The 20,852-nt window shown below is 43.3% G+C and overlaps 1 protein-coding gene and 1 long non-coding RNA gene across 2 annotated transcripts; one reads left to right on the top strand and one right to left on the bottom strand.

The window, feature by feature from the left end:
* Window positions 1-1,141: 1,141 nt before the first annotated feature.
* On the bottom strand, window positions 1,142-2,208 carry LOC115205792 (uncharacterized). Its single transcript, XR_003880680.1, has 2 exons — window positions 2,157-2,208; window positions 1,142-1,735 (listed from the first exon to the last, which is right to left on the bottom strand). It is a non-coding gene; the product is annotated as an uncharacterized LOC115205792 (long non-coding RNA).
* Window positions 2,209-3,216: 1,008 nt separating this feature from the next.
* Window positions 3,217-11,000, top strand: magt1 (magnesium transporter 1). Its single transcript, XM_029772106.1, has 6 exons — window positions 3,217-3,375; window positions 3,970-4,139; window positions 5,986-6,103; window positions 9,299-9,439; window positions 10,544-10,684; window positions 10,776-11,000. The coding sequence occupies exons 1-6, from the start codon at window positions 3,295-3,297 to the stop codon at window positions 10,896-10,898; spliced, it is 774 nt and encodes a 257-aa protein (XP_029627966.1). The 5' UTR covers window positions 3,217-3,294; the 3' UTR covers window positions 10,899-11,000.
* Window positions 11,001-20,852: the final 9,852 nt, after the last annotated feature.

Here is a 20,852-nt window from a genome sequence, read left to right as displayed (position 1 = left end):
AGATACATTACTATAGCTACTTTTAAAGACAAAACTTTTGCCTTTGCTACAGACAAAACACAATAATATATATTTTACCGTAGACAAAACACAATAGTACAGCTATTATTACAGACAAGGTACATAACTAAAACTAATATTACAGACAAAACAATATCCTATAGATATAATTTCAGAAAATACAATAAACTACAGCTGTATAGACGAAACACAAGTCAATAAATATTATTACTTACAAAACACAATGCTATAGCTATTATTACAGACAAAAAATATGACATTAAATATTTTTACAGACAAAACACAACACCATAGATATTATTTCAGACAAATCTCAAAACTATAGCTATTATTACCGACAAAACACAATACTGTAGCCATTTTACAGGCAAAACACAGTGCTATAGCTATTATTACACACTAAACACAATGCTACAGCTATTACTACATACAAATCACAATAGTATAGCTGCTAGACTAAAAACTATACTATAGATTTGAGACAAAACACAATACTATAGCAATTTTCACAGACGAAACACAATAAAATAGCTAATATTAAATACAAAACACAATACTATAGCTATTATTACAGACAAAACACAATACTATTCCTATTAGATAAACACAAAACAATAGCTATTATTACAGACAAAACACAATTCTATAAATATTACTATAGACAAAATACAATACTGTGGTTATCATTACAGACAAAACACAATACTATAGCTATTTTTACATACAAAAACAATATTTATTTTTACAGACAAAACACAATTCTGTAGCTGTTACTAAAGACAAACACACAATACTACATCTATTATTATAAACTAAACACAATGCGATAGCTATTACTACAAACAAAACACAATACTATAGCTATGAGAAAAAAAATAATTCTGTAGTTATTTTTACAGACAAAACTCAATACAATTGCTATAATAAAAGACTAAACAAAATACAATAGCTACTATTACAGAAAAATCATAATACAATAGCTACTATTACAGACAAATCGCAATACTATAGCTATTATTACAGACAAAACACAATAGTATCGCTATTATTATTGACAAAACACAATACTAAAGCTAATTGACTAAACACAATACTATAGCTATTAATTCAGACAAAACACCAAACTTGACTTTTTATTATAGACAAAACACAATTCTATAAATAATATTACAGACAAAATAAAGTACCATAGCTACTATTACAGAAAAATACAGAAAATACAATAATTATAATTATAATGATTATAATGATAATTGCATCATACAGTAAGCTGCAGTTTTTAGGCGAAATGTTGAAGTCAGATAAATCAAATACTTCCATACCTGGATTACCTGGATACACAAATCAGGTAAAGTGGGTACTGAAGCCAAAAAAGTTTGGGAACCACTGCTTAATTGTAAAAAGGTTATAATGATGGACAACCAGTAACTGACTTACATGTACATACTGGTACCGCAGCTCTTTCACTCTATCAGAGTTCCTCTCAAATGGTACCCTGTAAATTTGCTTCATTGTCATCTGATGCTTCTTCAATATCCGGTCTATTGTGGAGTTGCTTATAGAGTTGACATTTTGGAATATGGCATTGTCTTGTAGGATTGCAGCGCAGATCTGTCTCAATGTATTATTTGCCATCACCATGTTACAGATCTCTTGTTCTTGTTGTTCATTGAGAAGTTTTCCTCTGCCACCCGTGCAAGGTTGTCGTCCAATCCTAGAAATAGAAGTCAAAGGACAACACTCCATTCGTAATGTATACCTTATGTATTCCTTACAGAATGAGTTACCTATGTAATTGTATTGTTGTTTTACTTACAGTAACTTTACCACAATTCTAATGCATCACTGCACAGTGACTGGAATACTACTGTAAACTGTATCATCAATACTGTAGAAAATAAAGTATTCCATAGTTTATTTTCTCCAATGTTTTTCTTGTCATTTTTAGTATCATAACATCCCATTGAGGTAAGATATTACTGTAGGCCTATCACACTCACACACACACACACACACACACACACACACACACACACTAAATGAATAGGTAAATGTGTAAATAAATATATTTCTTGCTCTATGCACAGTGTCCTGTCCTATACAACATATAATTCCATCATTGACTGACTACATACCTGTTTTCCCTTCGAAAGGTTTGGATGATGGAGGAGACTGTTGAGCGAGGCACATTAGGCTGCACTCGGCGACCTGCCTCCGCCATTGTGAGGCCATGGTTGATGACATGGTCTATAATTGTGGCCCGAATTTCATCCGGGACAGCATGGTGTCTTCGTGTTCCTCGGCCTCTTCCCCCTATTCCACCACCACGCACCCTTACTCCTCCTCCTCCTCCTCCTCCTCTTCTTCTTCTCCCTCTTCCTCTTCCTCGAGCAGGCAGTTGCCCTTGTTCATTTACTTGGCCAGGTGCCTCCATGTTCAGAAATTGTACTGGTCCTGCACGGTCAAGCTCTTTACATACACGTTTGGCAGCATTCACAGTCATGGACAGCACCTGTCAGGTAACTAAACATACTGTTTGATTGGTCATCTGAGATGTGTGAAACTCCTCCTTCGTTAGTCAAGTTCTAGTTTCACCTGACTGTCAATTGCTGTAATAAATGTATCAAATGTTCCAAGGGATTCATATATGGTATTCATGGTATTATGTTCTTGACTAATTTTGACAATTGAACAGACTATTGTGCATGTGATGACTTATACAATGAAATGACGCTGACACGTTTTGGAGCGAACAACCATTAGACTGAGAATCAACAATCAGTTTAGATCGATAAGATCTATTCACTTGGAAATTGTGCTAAATCTAGGCTACATGTACTTAATAATTTGCAAAGATGTACTGAGACATTGAGACATGTACTTAGACATTTGCAATTTGATGAAATGAATGAGAAATTCAATTCTGTTGTGAACAATTGCCAAGTGGTTTGGAGGTTTGTCCATGTACTTTTGAGAATGTAATTTCTGTTTCAAGAAATGAGCCAAACCAATGGAGAAAAACTGTAATACAGGTGGTTGTCGGAAACAACCCTCATCAAATACTAAAATAAGGATTACAATAAGGAGTTGTATAGTGGCCCCGTCCCAATCAGAAAGAAATGGGAGTGGGGTGTCTCGCTTTCTTTACAGTCTCTACCCTTATCACGCCATTGGCTCTTGAGGCGGAAAATCGACCAATCGGAATGTTCCAGAGAATCCTTCCATCCGTGTTCAGTCGGTTGACGGAAAGCGCCTCTGGGAAACATTATTAAAATGTATCTAAAAGTTTTCTATTCGTTGTTGTTGATGTTGAGTTTCTATGGAATCCCTTCAACCGGACAGAAGAAAAAGGAGGTATTTTATTCACGGTGTCATAATCATTACACTAGCTAGTAGGCTAACGTTAGCTCATGGGTCTATGAGAGATAGGTTTAGCTAGCTAGCCATGAGCTTTTAGGAAGGAACCGGTTACCTAGCTAGTTTGCATCGTCAAAATGCTTCATATATAAGTGTCTAGCTAATTGTAATAACTAACAAGTCACATATTGCCGTGGCTATGCTCTACTTGGTCTAGAACTTTGAACTTTCCTGCATCTATAATCCGCTTCATGCCTAAACGTTGTTAGCACTTCCGGGTGAGGAAGGTGCCCTCTTTCGGCGCTAGCTAGGTAGACGCACTAGAGACTTGTTCTCTGAGAGGGTGGGCCAGTTGATGGACTGGGCTGGTATAAGACCCTGATCTCTAACCCCTCTTCTCTCCCTCCAGACACTGCTGTCTGAGTAGATGGGCCAGTATAACACCTTACCCCTGACCTGTAACCCCTAACCTCTTTCCCCTCTTCTCTCTCCCTCCAGACCCTGCTGTCTGAGTAGGTGGGCCAGCTGATGGACTGGGTTGCTATACGACTCTGACCTCTAACCCCTCTCCCCTTTTCTCACTCCCTCCAGACCCTGCTCTCTGAGAAGGTGGGTCAGCTTATGGACTGGACAGGGAAGAGAGCTGTGATCCGTATGAACGGGGAGAAGTTTCGTCGCTTTGTGAAGGCTCCTCCCAGGAACTACTCTGTGGTCATCATGTTCACCGCCCTGCAGCCACAGAGACAGTGTGGCGTCTGCAAGTAACTTATCTACAAATTGTTACACCAGATAATGTGATTTAAACAAATGTGTTTGGTATACATTACTGGGAGTTACAGGGTGGGTACAGTGTGGTGTAGTGGAGGGAATTTTCTACCAACCTTGGCGATACTGTATTTGTCCTCGATTCGTGCAAACATGAGTCTCATAAAATGTCTGTGTCCAGTGCAGGAGTTTCATTTGAATTGGGAAAATAAATACTTTTTCGGCTCCATAAAGTAATCCAACAATGTGTAAGCTGCCATCTTGTCTATTTCAAGTCTTCTCTCATTGATCGAGACAGGTGGGCGTCACATGTCATGATACTCACCTGTCTCGATCAATGAGAGAAGACTTGAAATAGACAAGATGGCAGCTTACACATTGTTGGATTACTTTATGGAGCCAAAAAAGTATTTATTCAAACCATCTGCCAGTCAGTAACCGAGACAATTTGTAGTCTGCCAGTCAGTATCAGAGACTGTGTGTAGTCTGCCAGTCAGTATCAGAGACTGTGTGTAGTCTGCCAGTCAGTATCAGAGACTGTGTGTAGTCTGCCAGTCAGTATCAGAGACTGTGTGTAGTCTGCCAGTCAGTATCAGAGACTGTGTGTAGTCTGCCAGTCAGTATCAGAGACTGTGTGTAGTCTGCCAGTCAGTAACAGAGACTGTGTGTAGTCTGCCAGTCAGTAACAGAGACTGTGTGTAGTCTGCCAGTCAGTAACAGAGACTGTGTGTAGTCTGCCAGTCAGTAACAGAGACTGTGTGTAGTCTGCCAGTCAGTAACAGAGACTGTGTGTAGTCTGCCAGTCAGTAACAGAGACTGTGTGTAGTCTGCCAGTCAGTATCAGAGACTGTGTGTAGTCTGCCAGTCAGTATCAGAGACTGTGTGTAGGCTGCCAGTCAGTATCAGAGACTGTGTGTAGTCTGCAAGTCAGTATCAGAGACTGTGTGTAGTCTGCCAGTCAGTAACAGAGACTGTGTGTAGTCTGCCAGTCAGTAACAGAGACTGTGTGTAGTCTGCCAGTCAATAACAGAGACTGTGTGTAGTCTGCCAGTCAGTAACAGAGACTGTGTGTAGTCTGCCAGTCAGTAACAGAGACTGTGTGTAGTCTGCCAGTCAGTAACAGAGACTGTGTGTAGTCTGCCAGTCAGTATCAGAGACTGTGTGTAGTCTGCCAGTCAGTATCAGAGACTGTGTGTAGTCTGCCAGTCAGTATCAGAGACTGTGTGTAGTCTGCCAGTCAGTATCAGAGACTGTGTGTAGTCTGCCAGTCAGTATCAGAGACTGTGTGTAGTCTGCCAGTCAGTATCCGAGACTGTGTGTAGTCTGCCAGTCCCTAACAGAGACTGTGTGTAGTCTGCCAGTCCCTAACAGAGACTGTGTGTAGTCTGCCAGTCCCTAACAGAGACTGTGTGTAGTCTGCCAGTCCCTAACAGAGACTGTGTGTAGTCTGCCAGTCTCTAACAGAGACTGTGTGTAGTCTGCCAGTCAGTATCAGAGATTTTGTGTGGTCTGCCAGTCAGTATCAGAGACTGTGTTGTCTGCCAGTCAGTATCAGAGACTGTGTGTGGTCTGCCAGTCAGTATCAGAGACTGTGCGTGGTCTGCCAGTCAGTAACAGAGACTGTGTGTAGTCTGCCAGTCAGTAACAGAGACTGTGTGTAGTCTGCCAGTAAGGGGTCACATGTTATTTTACACATGGATGGGGCAAATACATGTCATAATATGCCTTTGTGGTTCGCCAGATTCACTTTTGTGACTATTCCATTAGTTCCATTGTTCTGGACACACTAAATCAAGTGTATCTCAAATATTGACATACTGTGTGTGTCCACCCCCTCTACAGACAGGCTGACGAGGAGTACCAGATCCTAGCTAATTCCTGGCGTTACTCCAGTGCCTTCACCAACAAGGTCTTCTTCGCTGCCGTCGACTTTGATGAAGGATCTGATGTGTTTCAGATGGTATATCTCTTCTGTTTTATTTCACCCTTCACGTGTTATTTAGAGGCGGGCTTTCAGCTGTCCATTAGAGCCTGACAGTTGGCATCGTCAAACCAGCCTGATCTCCACAGCTCACATTCTTTAAGCTCTGTCTGGTGACTCTACCTGACTGGATCATTAAAACATGAACCTTCTGGAACACTGCTTTAACTGGTGCATATCAACTCAGTAATGTATATGAATGTAGTAGTAGTTAAATATGTACTATATATGAATGTAGTTTTAGTTAAATATGTAGTATATATGAATATAGTTTTAGTTAAATATGTAGTGTATGTGAATATAGTAGTAGTTATATATGTAGTATATTTGAATGTAGTAGTAGTTATATATGTAGTAAATATGAATGTAGTAGTAGTTATATATGTAGTGTATATATATGAATGTAGTAGTAGTTATATATGTAGTATATATGAATGTAGTAGTAGTTATATATGTAGTATATATGAATGTAGTAGTAGTTATATATGTAGTATATATGAATGTAGTAGTAGTTATATATGTAGTATATATGAATGTAGTAGTAGTTATATATGTAATGTATTTGAATATAGTAGTAGTTATATATGTCGTGTATATGAATACAGTAGTAGTAGTTATATATGTCGTGTATATGAATATAGTAGTAGTTATATATGTAGTTTATATGAATATAGTAGTAGTTATATATGTAGTATATATGAATGTAGTAGTAGTTATATATGTAGTATATATGAATGTAGTAGTAGTTATATATGTAATGTATATGAATATAGTAGTAGTTATATATGTCGTGTATATGAATACAGTAGTAGTAGTTATATATGTAGTATATATGAATATAGTAGTAGTTATATATGTAGTATATATGAATGTAGTAGTAGTTATATGTAGTATATGAATATAGTAGTAGTAGTGTGTGTGTGTGTGTATATATGTATATGTGTGTGTGTATGTATGTATGTATATATATATATATATATATATATGAATATAATAAGAGTTAGATATGTAGTGTATATGACTATAGTAGTAGTTGAAGTCGGAAGTTTACATACACTTAGGTTGGAGTCATTAAAACTCATTTTTCAACCACTCCACAATTTTCTTGTTAACAAACTGTAGTTTTGGCAAGTCGGTTAGGACTTGTGCATGACACAAGTAATTTTTGACCCACAGTTCCACTGGGTCAGAAGTTTATATACACTAAGTTGACTGTGCCTTTAAACAGCTTGGAAAATCCCAGAAAATTATGGCTTTAGAAGCTTCTGAGTCAATTGGAGGTGTACCTGTGGATGTATTGGAGGTGTACCTGTGGATGTATTGGAGGTGTACCTGTGGATGTATTTCAAGGCCTAGCTTCAAACTCAGTGCCTCTTTGCGTGACATCATGAAAATCTAAAGAAATCAGCCAAGACCTCACAAAAAAATTGTAGACCTCCACAAGTCTGGTTCATCCTTGGGAACAATTTCCAAACGCCTGAAGGTACCACGTTCATCTGTACAAACAATAGTACGCAAGTATTAACACCATGGGACCACACAGCTGTCATACCGCTCAGGAAGGAAACTTGTTCTGTCTCCTAGAGATGAATGTACTTTGGTGCAAATAGTGCAAATCAATCTCAGAACAACAGCAAAAGACCTTATGAAGATGCTGGAGAAAACAGGTACAAACGTATCTATTTCCACAGTAAAACGAGTCCTATATCAACATAACCTGAAAGGCCGCTCAGCAAGGAAGAATCCACTGCTCCAAAACCACCATGAAAAAGCCAGACTACTATTTGCAACTGCACATGAGGACAAAGATCGTATTTTTTGAAGAAATGTCCTCTGGTCTGATGAAACAAAAATAGAGCTGTTTGGCAATAATGACCATCGTTATGTTTGGAGGAAAATGGGGGAGGCTTGCAAGGCGAAGAACACCATCCCAACCGTGAATCACAGGGGTGGCAGCATCATGTTGTGGGGGTACTTTGCTGCAGGAGGGACTGGTGCACTTCACAAAATAGATGGCATCATGAGGACGGAAAATGATGTGGATATATTGAAGCAACATCTCAAGACATCAGTCAGGAAGTTAAAGCTTGGTCGCAAATGGGTCTTCCAAATGGACAATGACCACAAGCATACTTCCAAAGTTGTGGCAAAATGGCTTAAGGACAACAAAGTCAAGGTATTGGAGTGGCCATCACAAAGCCCTGACCTCAATCCCATAGAATATTTGTGGGCAGAACTGAAAAAGCATGTGTGAGCAAGGAGGCCTACAAACCTGACTCAGTTACACCAGCTCTGTCAGGAGGAATGGGCCAAAATTCACCCAACTTATTGTGGGAAGCTTGTGGAGGCCTACCTGAAACGTTTGACCCAAGTTCAACAATTTAAAGGCAATGCTACCAAATACTAATTGAGTGTATATATACTTCTGACCCACTGGGCATGTGATGAAAGAAATTAAAGCTGAAATAAATCTTTCTCTCTGCTATTATTCTGACATTTCACATTCTTAAAGTAAAGTGGTGATCTTAACTGACCTAAGACAGGGAATTTTTACTAGGATTTAATGTCAGGAATTGTGAAAAACTGAGTTTAAATGTATTTGGCTAAAGTGTATTTAAACTTTCGACTTCAACTGTATATATCTATGTTATTTGTGTATATAGTAGTAGTTATATGTTATTTGTGTATAGTAGTAGTTTAATATGTTATTTGTGTATATAGTAGTAGTTATACATGTTATTTGTGTATATAGTAGTAGTTTAATGTTATTTGTGTGTATATAGTAGTAGTTATATATCTATGTTATTTGTGTATATAGTAGTAGTTATATCTATGTTATTTGTGTATATTGTAATAGTTGTATCTGTTATTTGTGTATATAGTAGTATTTATATATCTATGTTATTTGTGTATATAGTAGTTATATGTTATTTGTGTATAGTAGTAGTTATATATGTTATTTGTGTATATAGTAGTAGTTATATATGTTATTTGTGTGTATATAGTAGTAGTTATATATCTATGTTATTTGTGTGTATATAGTAGTAGTTATATATCTGTTATTTGTGTATATTGTAGTAATTATATATCTATGTTATTTGTGTATATTGTAGTAGTTGTATCTGTTATTTGTGTATATAGTAGTATTTATATATCTGTTATTTGTCTCCCCAGTTGAATATGAACTCGGCTCCCTCCTTCATCCATTTCCCAGCTAAAGGGAAGCCTAAGAAGTCCGACTCCTATGAGCTGCAGGTCAGAGGCTTCGCTGCAGAACAACTGGCCCGCTGGGTCGGGGACCGCACTGACGTACAGGTAACACCTGACCTCTCTCTCACCTCTTCACCTTTCAACTCTCACACTAGGTATCTGCGTAATGTATTATCGTAATTTCCGGACAATTGAGCGCACCTGAATATAAGCCACACCCACTGAATTATTATTATAAATTTTTTTTGGAACATAAATAAGCCGCATATGTCTATAAGCCGCAGGTGCCTACCGGTACATTGAAACAAATTAACTTTACACAGGCTTTAACGAAACACGGCTTGTAACAAAAATAAATAGGCTTTAACGAAACACGGCTTGTAACAAAAATAAATAGGCTTTAACGAAACACGGCTTGTAACAAAAATAAATAGGCTTTAACGAAACACAGCTTGTAACAGAAAATAAAAAATTTGCAGTAAACAGTAGCCTACCAAGAAAGTCATTGCTCCAGACCAAGCTCCCGTGCAGCAGCTCTATTTCCTTTTCCAACAGCCAGATCAATCGCCTTCAACTTGAAAGCTGCATCATATGCATTTCTCCGTGTCTTTGCCATGATGAGGGTGACAAAATGACTACCGTAATCAGAATGATGGGAAGTTTGAGCGCACTCGATTTAATCTAAACAGTAAACAAAAAAGTTGTTTGGCCTTAACCCGTTCGGCAATTTCATTGGTCTAATGAAAGCTTCATTCCACCAAAAAACTGAGCACGTCACAGAATGTGTGTTTTAAATTTTAATTTTTTTCTTTGAAAGCGGGAAAAATCCATATATTAGCCGCGTCATTGTTTAAGCCGCGAGGTTCAAAGCGTGGGAAAAAAGTAGCGGCTTATAGTCCGGAAGTCTGTGTACGGTAGTCTGTGTTTATCTGAATAGATGTGGGTGATCAGGCTGACTGTGTATTTTAAATTTTATTTCACCTTTATTTAACCAGGTAGGCCAGTTGAGAACAAGTTCTCATTTACAACTGCGACCAAGATAAAGCAAAGCAGTGCGACACAAACAACCCAGAGTTAAACATGGAATAAACAAACGTACAGTCGATAACACAATAGAAAAATCTATATACAGTGTGTGCAAATGTAGTAAGATTAGGGAGGTAAGGCAGTAAAATATGTATGTGTGTGTGTGTGTGTGTCTCTATGTAGATCCGTGTGATCCGTCCTCCTAACTATGCGGGGCCATTGATGCTGGGATTCCTGCTGGCAGTGATAGGAGGACTGGCTTACCTCCGCAGAAACAACCTGGAGTTCCTCTACAACAAGAACGTCTGGGCCTTCTCTGCTCTGGTAGGAACACACTGGTTCATTATGTAGCTGAGTATCACAGTTATGGATGAATAAGTGTTGAGTCATTGTCAACGGTGTGCGTTCTCTCTAGTGTTTCTGCCTGATCATGACTTCAGGTCAGATGTGGAACCACATTAGAGGACCTCCCTACGCCCACAAGAACCCCACCACTGGACAAGTGGTACGTCCCTCTCTCTCTATAGATATCTCTTAACATACCCCCACTACTGGACAAGTGGTATGTCCCTCTCTCTTTCTCTCTCAATTCAATTTCAGTTCAATTTAAGGACTTTATTGGGAACTTTGCCAAAGCAAATGAAATTTAAAAAAAAAAATGAAGTCTCTATCAAATCAAACTTTATTTGTCACATGCACAGGTGTAGACCTTGCCGGGAAATGCCCTTAACCAAGCCCTTATTTATCAAATAGACTAAAGTAAAAATAAGAATATAAAGTAACACAATAAGAATAACAATAAGGCTATATACAGGGGGTACCGGTACAGAGTCAATGTGGAGGATATATACAGGGGGTACCAGTATAGTGTCAGTGTGGAGGCTATATACAGGGTGTTATGGTACAGAGTTAGTGTGGAGGCTATATACAGGGTGTTATGGTACAGAGTCAATGTGGAGGCTATATACAGGGGGTACCGGTACAGAGTCAATGTGGAGGCTATATACAGGGGGTACCGGTACAGAGTCAATGTGGAGGCTATATACAGGGGGTACCGGTACAGAGTCAATGTGGAGGCTATATACAGGGTGTTATGGTACAGAGTCAATGTGGAGGCTATATACAGGGTGTTATGGTACAGAGTCAATGTGGAGGCTATATACAGGGGGTACCGGTACAGAGTCAATGTGGAGGCTATATACAGGGGGTACCGGTACAGAGTCAATGTGGAGGCTATATACAGGGGGTACCGGTACAGAGTCAATGTGGAGGCTATATACAGGGGGTACCGGTACAGAGTCAGTGTGGAGGCTATATACAGGGTGTTATGGTACAGAGTCAGTGTGGAGGCTATATACAGGGTGTTATGGTACAGAGTCAATGTGGAGGCTATATACAGGGTGTTATGGTACAGAGTCAATGTGGAGGCTATATACAGGGGGTACCGGTACAGAGTCAATGTGGAGGCTATATACAGGGGGTACCGGTACAGAGTCAATGTGGAGGCTATATACAGGGGGTACCGGTACAGAGTCAATGTGGAGGCTATATACAGGGGGTACCGGTACAGAGTCAATGTGGAGCTATATACAGGGGGTACCGGTACAGAGTCAATGTGGAGGCTATATACTGGGGGTACCGGTACAGAGGCAATGTGGAGGATATATACAGGGGGTACCAGTACAGAGTCAGTGTGGAGGCTATATACAGCATGTTATGGTACAGAGTCAGTGTGGAGGCTATATACAGGGTGTTATGGTACAGAGTCAATGTGGAGGCTATATACAGGGTGTTATGGTACAGAGTCAATGTGGAGGCTATATACAGGGGGTACCGGTACAGAGTCAATGTGGAGACTATATACAGGGGGTACTGGTACAGAGTCAATGTGGAGGCTATATACAGGGTGTTATGGTACAGAGTCAATGTGGAGGCTATATACAGGGGGTACCGGTACAGAGTCAATGTGGAGGCTATATACAGGGGGTACCGGTACAGAGTCAATGTGGAGGCTATATACAGGGGGTACCGGTACAGAGTCAATGTGGAGGCTATATACAGGGGGTACCGGTGCAGAGTCAATGTGGAGGCTATATACAGGGTGTTATGGTACGGAGTCAATGTGGAGGCTATATACAGGGGGTACCGGTACAGAGTCAATGTGGAGGCTATATACAGGGGGTACAGGTACAGAGTCAATGTGGAGGCTATATACAGGGGGTACCGGTACAGAGTCAATGTGGAGGCTATATACAGGGGGTACCGGTACAGAGTCAATGTGGAGGCTATATACAGGGGGTACCGGTACAGAGTCAATGTGGAGGCTATATACAGGGTGTTATGGTACAGAGTCAATGTGGAGGCTATATACAGGGGGTACCGGTACAGAGTCAATGTGGAGACTATATACAGGGGGTACCGGTACAGAGTCAATGTGGAGGCTAAATACAGGGTGTTATGGTACAGAGTCAATGTGGAGGCTATATACAGGGGGTACCGGTACAGAGTCAATGTGGAGGCTATATACAGGGGGTACCGGTACAGAGTCAATGTGGAGGCTATATACAGGGGGTACCGGTACAGAGTCAATGTGGAGGCTATATACATGGGGTACCGGTACAGAGTCAATGTGGGGGCTATATACAGGGGGTACCGGTACAGAGTCAATGTGGAGGCTATATACAGGGAGTACCGGTACAGAGTCAATGTGGAGGCTATATACAGAGGGTACCGGTACAGATTCAATGTGGAGGCTATATACAGGGAGTACCGGTACAGAGTCAATGTGGAGGCTATATACAGGGGGTACCGGTACAGAGTCAATGTGGAGGCTATATACAAGGGTACCGGTACAGAGTCAATGTGGAGGCTATATACAAGGGGTACCGGTACAGAGTCAATGTGGAGGCTATATACAGGGGGTACCGGTACAGAGTCAATGTGGAGGCTATATACAGGGGGTACCGGTACAGAGTCAATGTGGAGGCTATATACAGGGTGTTATGGTACAGAGTCAATGTGGAGGCTATATACAGGGGGTACCGGTACAGAGTCAATGTGGAGGCTATATACAGGGGTACCGGTACAGAGTCAATGTGGAGGCTATATACAGGGGGTACCGGTACAGAGTCAATGTGGAGGCTATATACAGGGGGTACCGGTACAGAGTCAATGTGGAGGCTATATACAGGGGGTACCGGTACAGAGTCAATGTGGAGGCTATATACAGGGAGTACCGGTACAGAGTCAATGTGGAGACTATATACAGGGAGTACCGGTACAGAGTCAATGTGGAGGCTATATACAGGGGGTACCGGTACAGAGTCAATGTGGAGGCTATATACAGGGGGTACCGGTACAGAGTCAATGTGGAGCCTATATACAGGGGGTACCGGTACAGAGTCAATGTGGAGGCTATATACAGGGGGTACCGGTACAGAGTCAATGTGGAGGCTATATACAGGGGGTACCGGTACAGAGTCAATGTGGAGGCTATATACAATGGGTACCGGTACAGAGTCAATGTGGGGGCTATATACAGGGGGTACCGGTACAGATTCAATGTGGAGGCTATATACAGGGAGTACCGGTACAGAGTCAATGTGGAGGCTATATACAGGGGTACCGGTACAGAGTCAATGTGGAGGCTATATACAGGGGTACCGGTACAGAGTCAATGTGGAGGCTATATACAGGGGGTACCGGTACAGAGTCAATGTGGAGGCTATATACAGGGGGTACCGGTACAGAGTCAATGTGGAGGCTATATACAAGTGGTACCGGTACAGAGTCAATGTGGAGGCTATATACAGGGTGTTATGGTACAGAGTCAATGTGGAGGCTATATACAGGGGGTACCGGTACAGAGTCAATGTGGAGACTATATACAGGGGGTACCGGTACAGAGTCAATGTGGAGGCTATATACAGGGTGTTATGGTACAGAGTCAATGTGGAGGCTATATACAGGGGGTACCGGTACAGAGTCAATGTGGAGGCTATATACAGGGAGTACCGGTACAGAGTCAATGTGGAGGCTATATACAGAGGGTACCGGTACAGATTCAATGTGGAGGCTATATACAGGGAGTACCGGTACAGAGTCAATGTGGAGGCTATATACAGGGGGTACCGGTACAGAGTCAATGTGGAGGCTATATACAGGGGTACCGGTACAGAGTCAATGTGGAGGCTATATACAGGGGGTACCGGTACAGAGTCAATGTGGAGGCTATATACAGGGGGTACCGGTACAGAGTCAATGTGGAGGCTATATACAGGGGGTACCGGTACAGAGTCAATGTGGAGGCTATATACAGGGAGTACCGGTACAGAGTCAATGTGGAGACTATATACAGGGAGTACCGGTACAGAGTCAATGTGGAGGCTATATACAGGGGGTACCGGTACAGAGTCAATGTGGAGGCTATATACAGGGGGTACCGGTACAGAGTCAATGTGGAGCCTATATACAGTGGGTACCGGTACAGAGTCAATGTGGAGGCTATATACATGGGGTACCGGTACAGAGTCAATGTGGAGGCTATATACAGGGGGTACCGGTACAGAGTCAATGTGGAGGCTATATACAGGGAGTACCGGTACAGAGTCAATGTGGAGGCTATATACAGAGGGTAACGGTACAGATTCAATGTGGAGGCTATATACAGGGAGTACCGGTACAGAGTCAATGTGGAGGCTATATACAGGGGGTACCGGTACAGAGTCAATGTGGAGGCTATATACAGGGGTACCGGTACAGAGTCAATGTGGAGGCTATATACAGGGGGTACCGGTACAGAGTCAATGTGGAGGCTATATACAGGGGGTACCGTTACAGAGTCAATGTGGAGGCTATATACAGGGGGTACCGGTACAGAGTCAATGTGGAGGCTATATACAGGGAGTACCGGTACAGAGTCAATGTGGAGACTATATACAGGGAGTACCGGTACAGAGTCAATGTGGAGGCTGTATACAGGGAGTACCGGTACAGAGTCAATGTGGAGGCTATATACAGGGTGTTATGGTACAGAGTCAATGTGGAGGCTATATACAGGGGGTACCGGTACAGAGTCAATGTGGAGGCTATATACAGGGGTACCGGTACAGAGTCAATGTGGAGGCTATATACAGGGGGTACCGGTACAGAGTCAATGTGGAGGCTATATACAGGGGGTACCGGTACAGAGTCAATGTGGAGGCTATATACAGGGGGTACCGGTACAGAGTCAATGTGGAGGCTATATACAGGGGGGTACCGGTACAGAGTCAATGTGGAGGCTATATACAGGGGGTACCGGTACAGAGTCAATGTGGAGGCTATATACAGGGGTACCGGTACAGAGTCAATGTGGAGGCTATATACAGGGGGTACCGGTACAGAGTCAATGTGGAGGCTATATACAGGGGGTACCGGTACAGAGTCAATGTGGAGGCTATATACAGGGGGTACCAGTACAGAGTCAATGTGGAGGCTATATACAGGGAGTACCGGTACAGATTCAATGTGGAGACTATATACAGGGAGTACCGGTACAGAGTCAATGTGGAGGCTATATACAGGGGGTACCGGTACAGAGTCAATGTGGAGGCTGTATACAGGGAGTACCGGTACAGAGTCAATGTGGAGGCTATATACAGGGTATTATTGTACAGAGTCAATGTGGAGGCTATATACATGGGGTACCGGTACAGATTCAATGTGGAGGCTATATACAGGGGTACCGGTACAGAGTTATTGTGGAGGCTATATACAGGGGGTACCGGTACAGAGTCAATGTGGAGGCTATATACAGGGGGTACCGGTACAGAGTCAATGTGTAGGCTATATACAGGGAGTACCGGTACAGAGTCAATATGGAGGCTATATACATGCGGTACTGGTACAGAGTCAATGTGGAGGCTATATACAGGGGGTACCGGTACAGAGTCAATGTGGAGGCTATATACAGGGGGTACCGGTACAGAGTCAATGTGGAGGCTATATACAGGGGATACCGGTACAGAGTCAATGTGGAGGATATATACAGGGGTACCGGTACAGAGTCAATGTGGAGGCTTTATAGAGGGGGTACCGGTACAGAGTCAATTTGGAGGCTATATACAGGGAGTACCGGTACAGAGTCAATGTGGAGACTATATACAGGGAGTACCGGTACAGAGTCAATGTGGAGGCTGTATACAGGGAGTACCGGTACAGAGTCAATGTGGAGGCTATATACAGGGTGTTATGGTACAGAGTCAATGTGGAGGCTATATACAGGGGGTACCGGTACAGAGTCAATGTGGAGGCTATATACAGGGGTACCGGTACAGAGTCAATGTGGAGGCTATATACAGGGGGTACCGGTACAGAGTCAATGTGGAGGCTATATACAGGGGGTACCGGTACAGAGTCAATGTGGAGGCTATATACAGGGGGTACCGGTACAGAGTCAATGTGGAGGCTATATACAGGGGGTACCGGTACAGAGTCAATGTGGAGGCTATATACAGGGGTACCGGTACAGAGTCAATGTGGAGGCTATATACAGGGGGTACCGGTACAGAGTCAATGTGGAGGCTATATACAGGGGGTACCGGTACAGAGTCAATGTGGAGGCTATATACAGGGGGTACCGGTACAGAGTCAATGTGGAGGCTATATACAGGGGGTACCGGTACAGAGTCAATGTGGAGCTATATACAGGGGGTACCGGTACAGAGTCAATGTGGAGGCTATATACTGGGGGTACCGGTACAGAGGCAATGTGGAGGATATATACAGGGGGTACCAGTACAGAGTCAGTGTGGAGGCTATATACAGCGTGTTATGGTACAGAGTCAGTGTGGAGGCTATATACAGGGTGTTATGGTACAGAGTCAATGTGGAGGCTATATACAGGGTGTTATGGTACAGAGTCAATGTGGAGGCTATATACAGGGGGTACCGGTACAGAGTCAATGTGGAGACTATATACAGGGGTACTGGTACAGAGTCAATGTGGAGGCTATATACAGGGTGTTATGGTACAGAGTCAATGTGGAGGCTATATACAGGGGGTACCGGTACAGAGTCAATGTGGAGGCTATATACAGGGGGTACCGGTACAGAGTCAATGTGGAGGCTATATACAGGGGGTACCGGTACAGAGTCAATGTGGAGGCTATATACAGGGGGTACCGGTGCAGAGTCAATGTGGAGGCTATATACAGGGTGTTATGGTACGGAGTCAATGTGGAGGCTATATACAGGGGGTACCGGTACAGAGTCAATGTGGAGGCTATATACAGGGGGTACAGGTACAGAGTCAATGTGGAGGCTATATACAGGGGGTACCGGTACAGAGTCAATGTGGAGGCTATATACAGGGGGTACCGGTACAGAGTCAATGTGGAGGCTATATAGAGGGGGTACCGGTACAGAGTCAATGTGGAGGCTATATACAGGGTGTTATGGTACAGAGTCAATGTGGAGGCTATATACAGGGGGTACCGGTACAGAGTCAATGTGGAGACTATATACAGGGGGTACCGGTACAGAGTCAATGTGGAGGCTAAATACAGGGTGTTATGGTACAGAGTCAATGTGGAGGCTATATACAGGGGGTACCGGTACAGAGTCAATGTGGAGGCTATATACAGGGGGTACCGGTACAGAGTCAATGTGGAGGCTATATACAGGGGGTACCGGTACAGAGTCAATGTGGAGGCTATATACATGGGGTACCGGTACAGAGTCAATGTGGGGGCTATATACAGGGGGTACCGGTACAGAGTCAATGTGGAGGCTATATACAGGGAGTACCGGTACAGAGTCAATGTGGAGGCTATATACAGAGGGTACCGGTACAGATTCAATGTGGAGGCTATATACAGGGAGTACCGGTACAGAGTCAATGTGGAGGCTATATACAGGGGGTACCGGTACAGAGTCAATGTGGAGGCTATATACAAGGGTACCGGTACAGAGTCAATGTGGAGGCTATATACAAGGGGTACCGGTACAGAGTCAATGTGGAGGCTATATACAGGGAGTACCGGTACAGAGTCAATGTGGAGGCTATATACAGGGGGTACAGGTACAGAGTCAATGTGGAGGCTATATACAGGGTGTTATGGTACAGAGTCAATGTGAGGCTATATACAGGGGGTACCGGTACAGAGTCAATGTGGAGGCTATATACAGGGGTACCGGTACAGAGTCAATGTGGAGGCTATATACAGGGGGTACCGGGTACAGAGTCAATGTGGAGGCTATATACAGGGGGGTACCGGTACAGAGTCAATGTGGAGGCTATATACAGGTGGGTACCGGTACAGATCAATGTGGAGGCTAGATACAGGGAGTACCGTACAGAGTCAATGTGGAGACTATATACAGGGAGTACCGTACAGAGTCAATGTGGAGGCTTATACAGGGGTACCGGTACAGAGTCAATGTGGAGGCTATATACAGGGGGTACCGGTACAGAGTCAATGTGGAGCCTATAGACAGGGGGTACCGGTACAGAGTCAATGTGGAGGCTACATACAGGGGGTACCGGTACAGATTCAATGTGGAGGCTATATACAGGGGGTTACCGGTACAGAGTCAATGTGGAGGCTATATACATGGGGTACCGGTACAGAGTCAATGTGGGGGGGCTATATACAGGGGGTACCGGTACAGATTCAATGTGGAGTATATACAGGGAGTACCGGTACAGAGTCAATGTGGAGGCTATATACAGGGGGTACCGGTACAGAGTCAATGTGTAGGCTATATACAGGGGTACCGGTACAGAGTCAATGTGGAGGCTATATACAGGGGGTACCGGTACAGAGTCAAGGTGGAGGCTATATACAGGGGGTACCGGTACAGAGTCAATGTGGAGGCTATATACAAGGGGTACCGGTACAGAGTCCAATGTGGAGGCTATATACAGGGTGTTTATGGTACAGAGTCCAATGTGGAGGCTATATACAGGGGGTACCGTACAGAGTCAATGTGGAGACTATATACAGGGGGTACCGGTACAGAGTCAATGTGGAGGCTATATACAGGGTGTTATGGTACAGAGTCAATGTGGAGGCTATATACAGGGGGTACCGGTACAGAGTCAATGTGGAGGCTATATACAGGGAGTACCGGTACAGAGTCAATGTGGAGGCTATATACAGAGGGTAACCGGTACAGAGTCAATGTGGAGGCTATATACAGGGAGTACCGGTACAGAGTCAATGTGGAGGCTATATACAGGGGTACCGGTACAGAGTCAATGTGGAGGCTATATACAGGGGTACCGGTACAGAGTCAATGTGGAGGCTATATACAGGGGGTACCGGTACAGAGTCAATGTGGAGGCTATATACAGGGGGTACCGGTACAGAGTCAATGTGGAGGCTATATACAGGGGTACCGGTACAGAGTCAATGTGGAGACTATATACAGGGAGTACCGGTACAGAGTCAATGTGGAGGCTATATACAGGGAGTACCGGTACAGAGTCAATGTGGAGGCTATATACAGGGGGTACCGGTACAGAGTCAATGTGGAGGCTATATACAGGGGGTACCGGTACAGAGTCAATGTGGAGCCTATATACAGTGGGTACCGGTACAGAGTCAATGTGGAGGCTATATACATGGGGTACCGGTACAGAGTCAATGTGGAGGCTATATACAGGGTGTACCGGTACAGAGTCAATGTGGAGGCTATATACAGGGTGTACCGGTACAGAGTCAATGTGGAGGCTATATACAGGGAGTACCGGTACAGAGTCAATGTGGAGGCTATATACAGAGGGTAACGGTACAGATTCAATGTGGAGGCTATATACAGGGAGTACCGGTACAGAGTCAATGTGGAGGCTATATACAGGGGTTACCGGTACAGAGTCAATGTGGAGGCTATATACCAGGGGGTACCGGTACAGAGTCAATGTGGAGGCTATATACAGGGGGTACCGGTACAGAGTCAATGTGGAGGCTATATACAGGGGGTACCGGTACAGAGTCCATGTGGAGGCTATATACAGGGGGGTACCGGTACAGAGTCAATGTAGAGGCTATATACAGGGAGTACCGGTACAGAGTCAATGTAGGAGACTATATACAGGGAGTACCGGTACAGAGTCATGTGGAGGCTGTATACAGGGAGTACCGGTACGAGTCAATGTGGAGGCTATATACAGGGTGTTATGGTACAGAGTCAATGTGGAGCTATATACAGGGGGTAGCCGTAATTGAGTGTACAGCAGTCAATGTGGAGGCTATATACAGGGGGTACCGGTACAGAGTCAATGTGGAGGCTATATACAGGGGGTACCGGTACAGAGTCAATGTGGAGGCTATATACAAAGGGGGTACCGGTACAGAGTCAATGTGGAGGCTATATACAGGGGGTACCGGTAACAGAGTCAATGTGGAGGCTATATACAGGGGGTACCGGTACAGAGTCAATGTGGAGGCTATATACAGGGGGTACCGGTACAGAGTCAATGTGGAGGCTATATACAGGGTACCGGTAC

The sequence above is a fragment of the Salmo trutta genome, chromosome 13, assembly GCF_901001165.1.
Source record: "Salmo trutta chromosome 13, fSalTru1.1, whole genome shotgun sequence".
Taxonomy (NCBI): Eukaryota; Metazoa; Chordata; class Actinopteri; order Salmoniformes; family Salmonidae; genus Salmo; species Salmo trutta.
The sequence above is the reverse complement of the archived record's forward strand: the minus strand, read 5'-3'. Positions and strand labels throughout refer to the sequence as shown.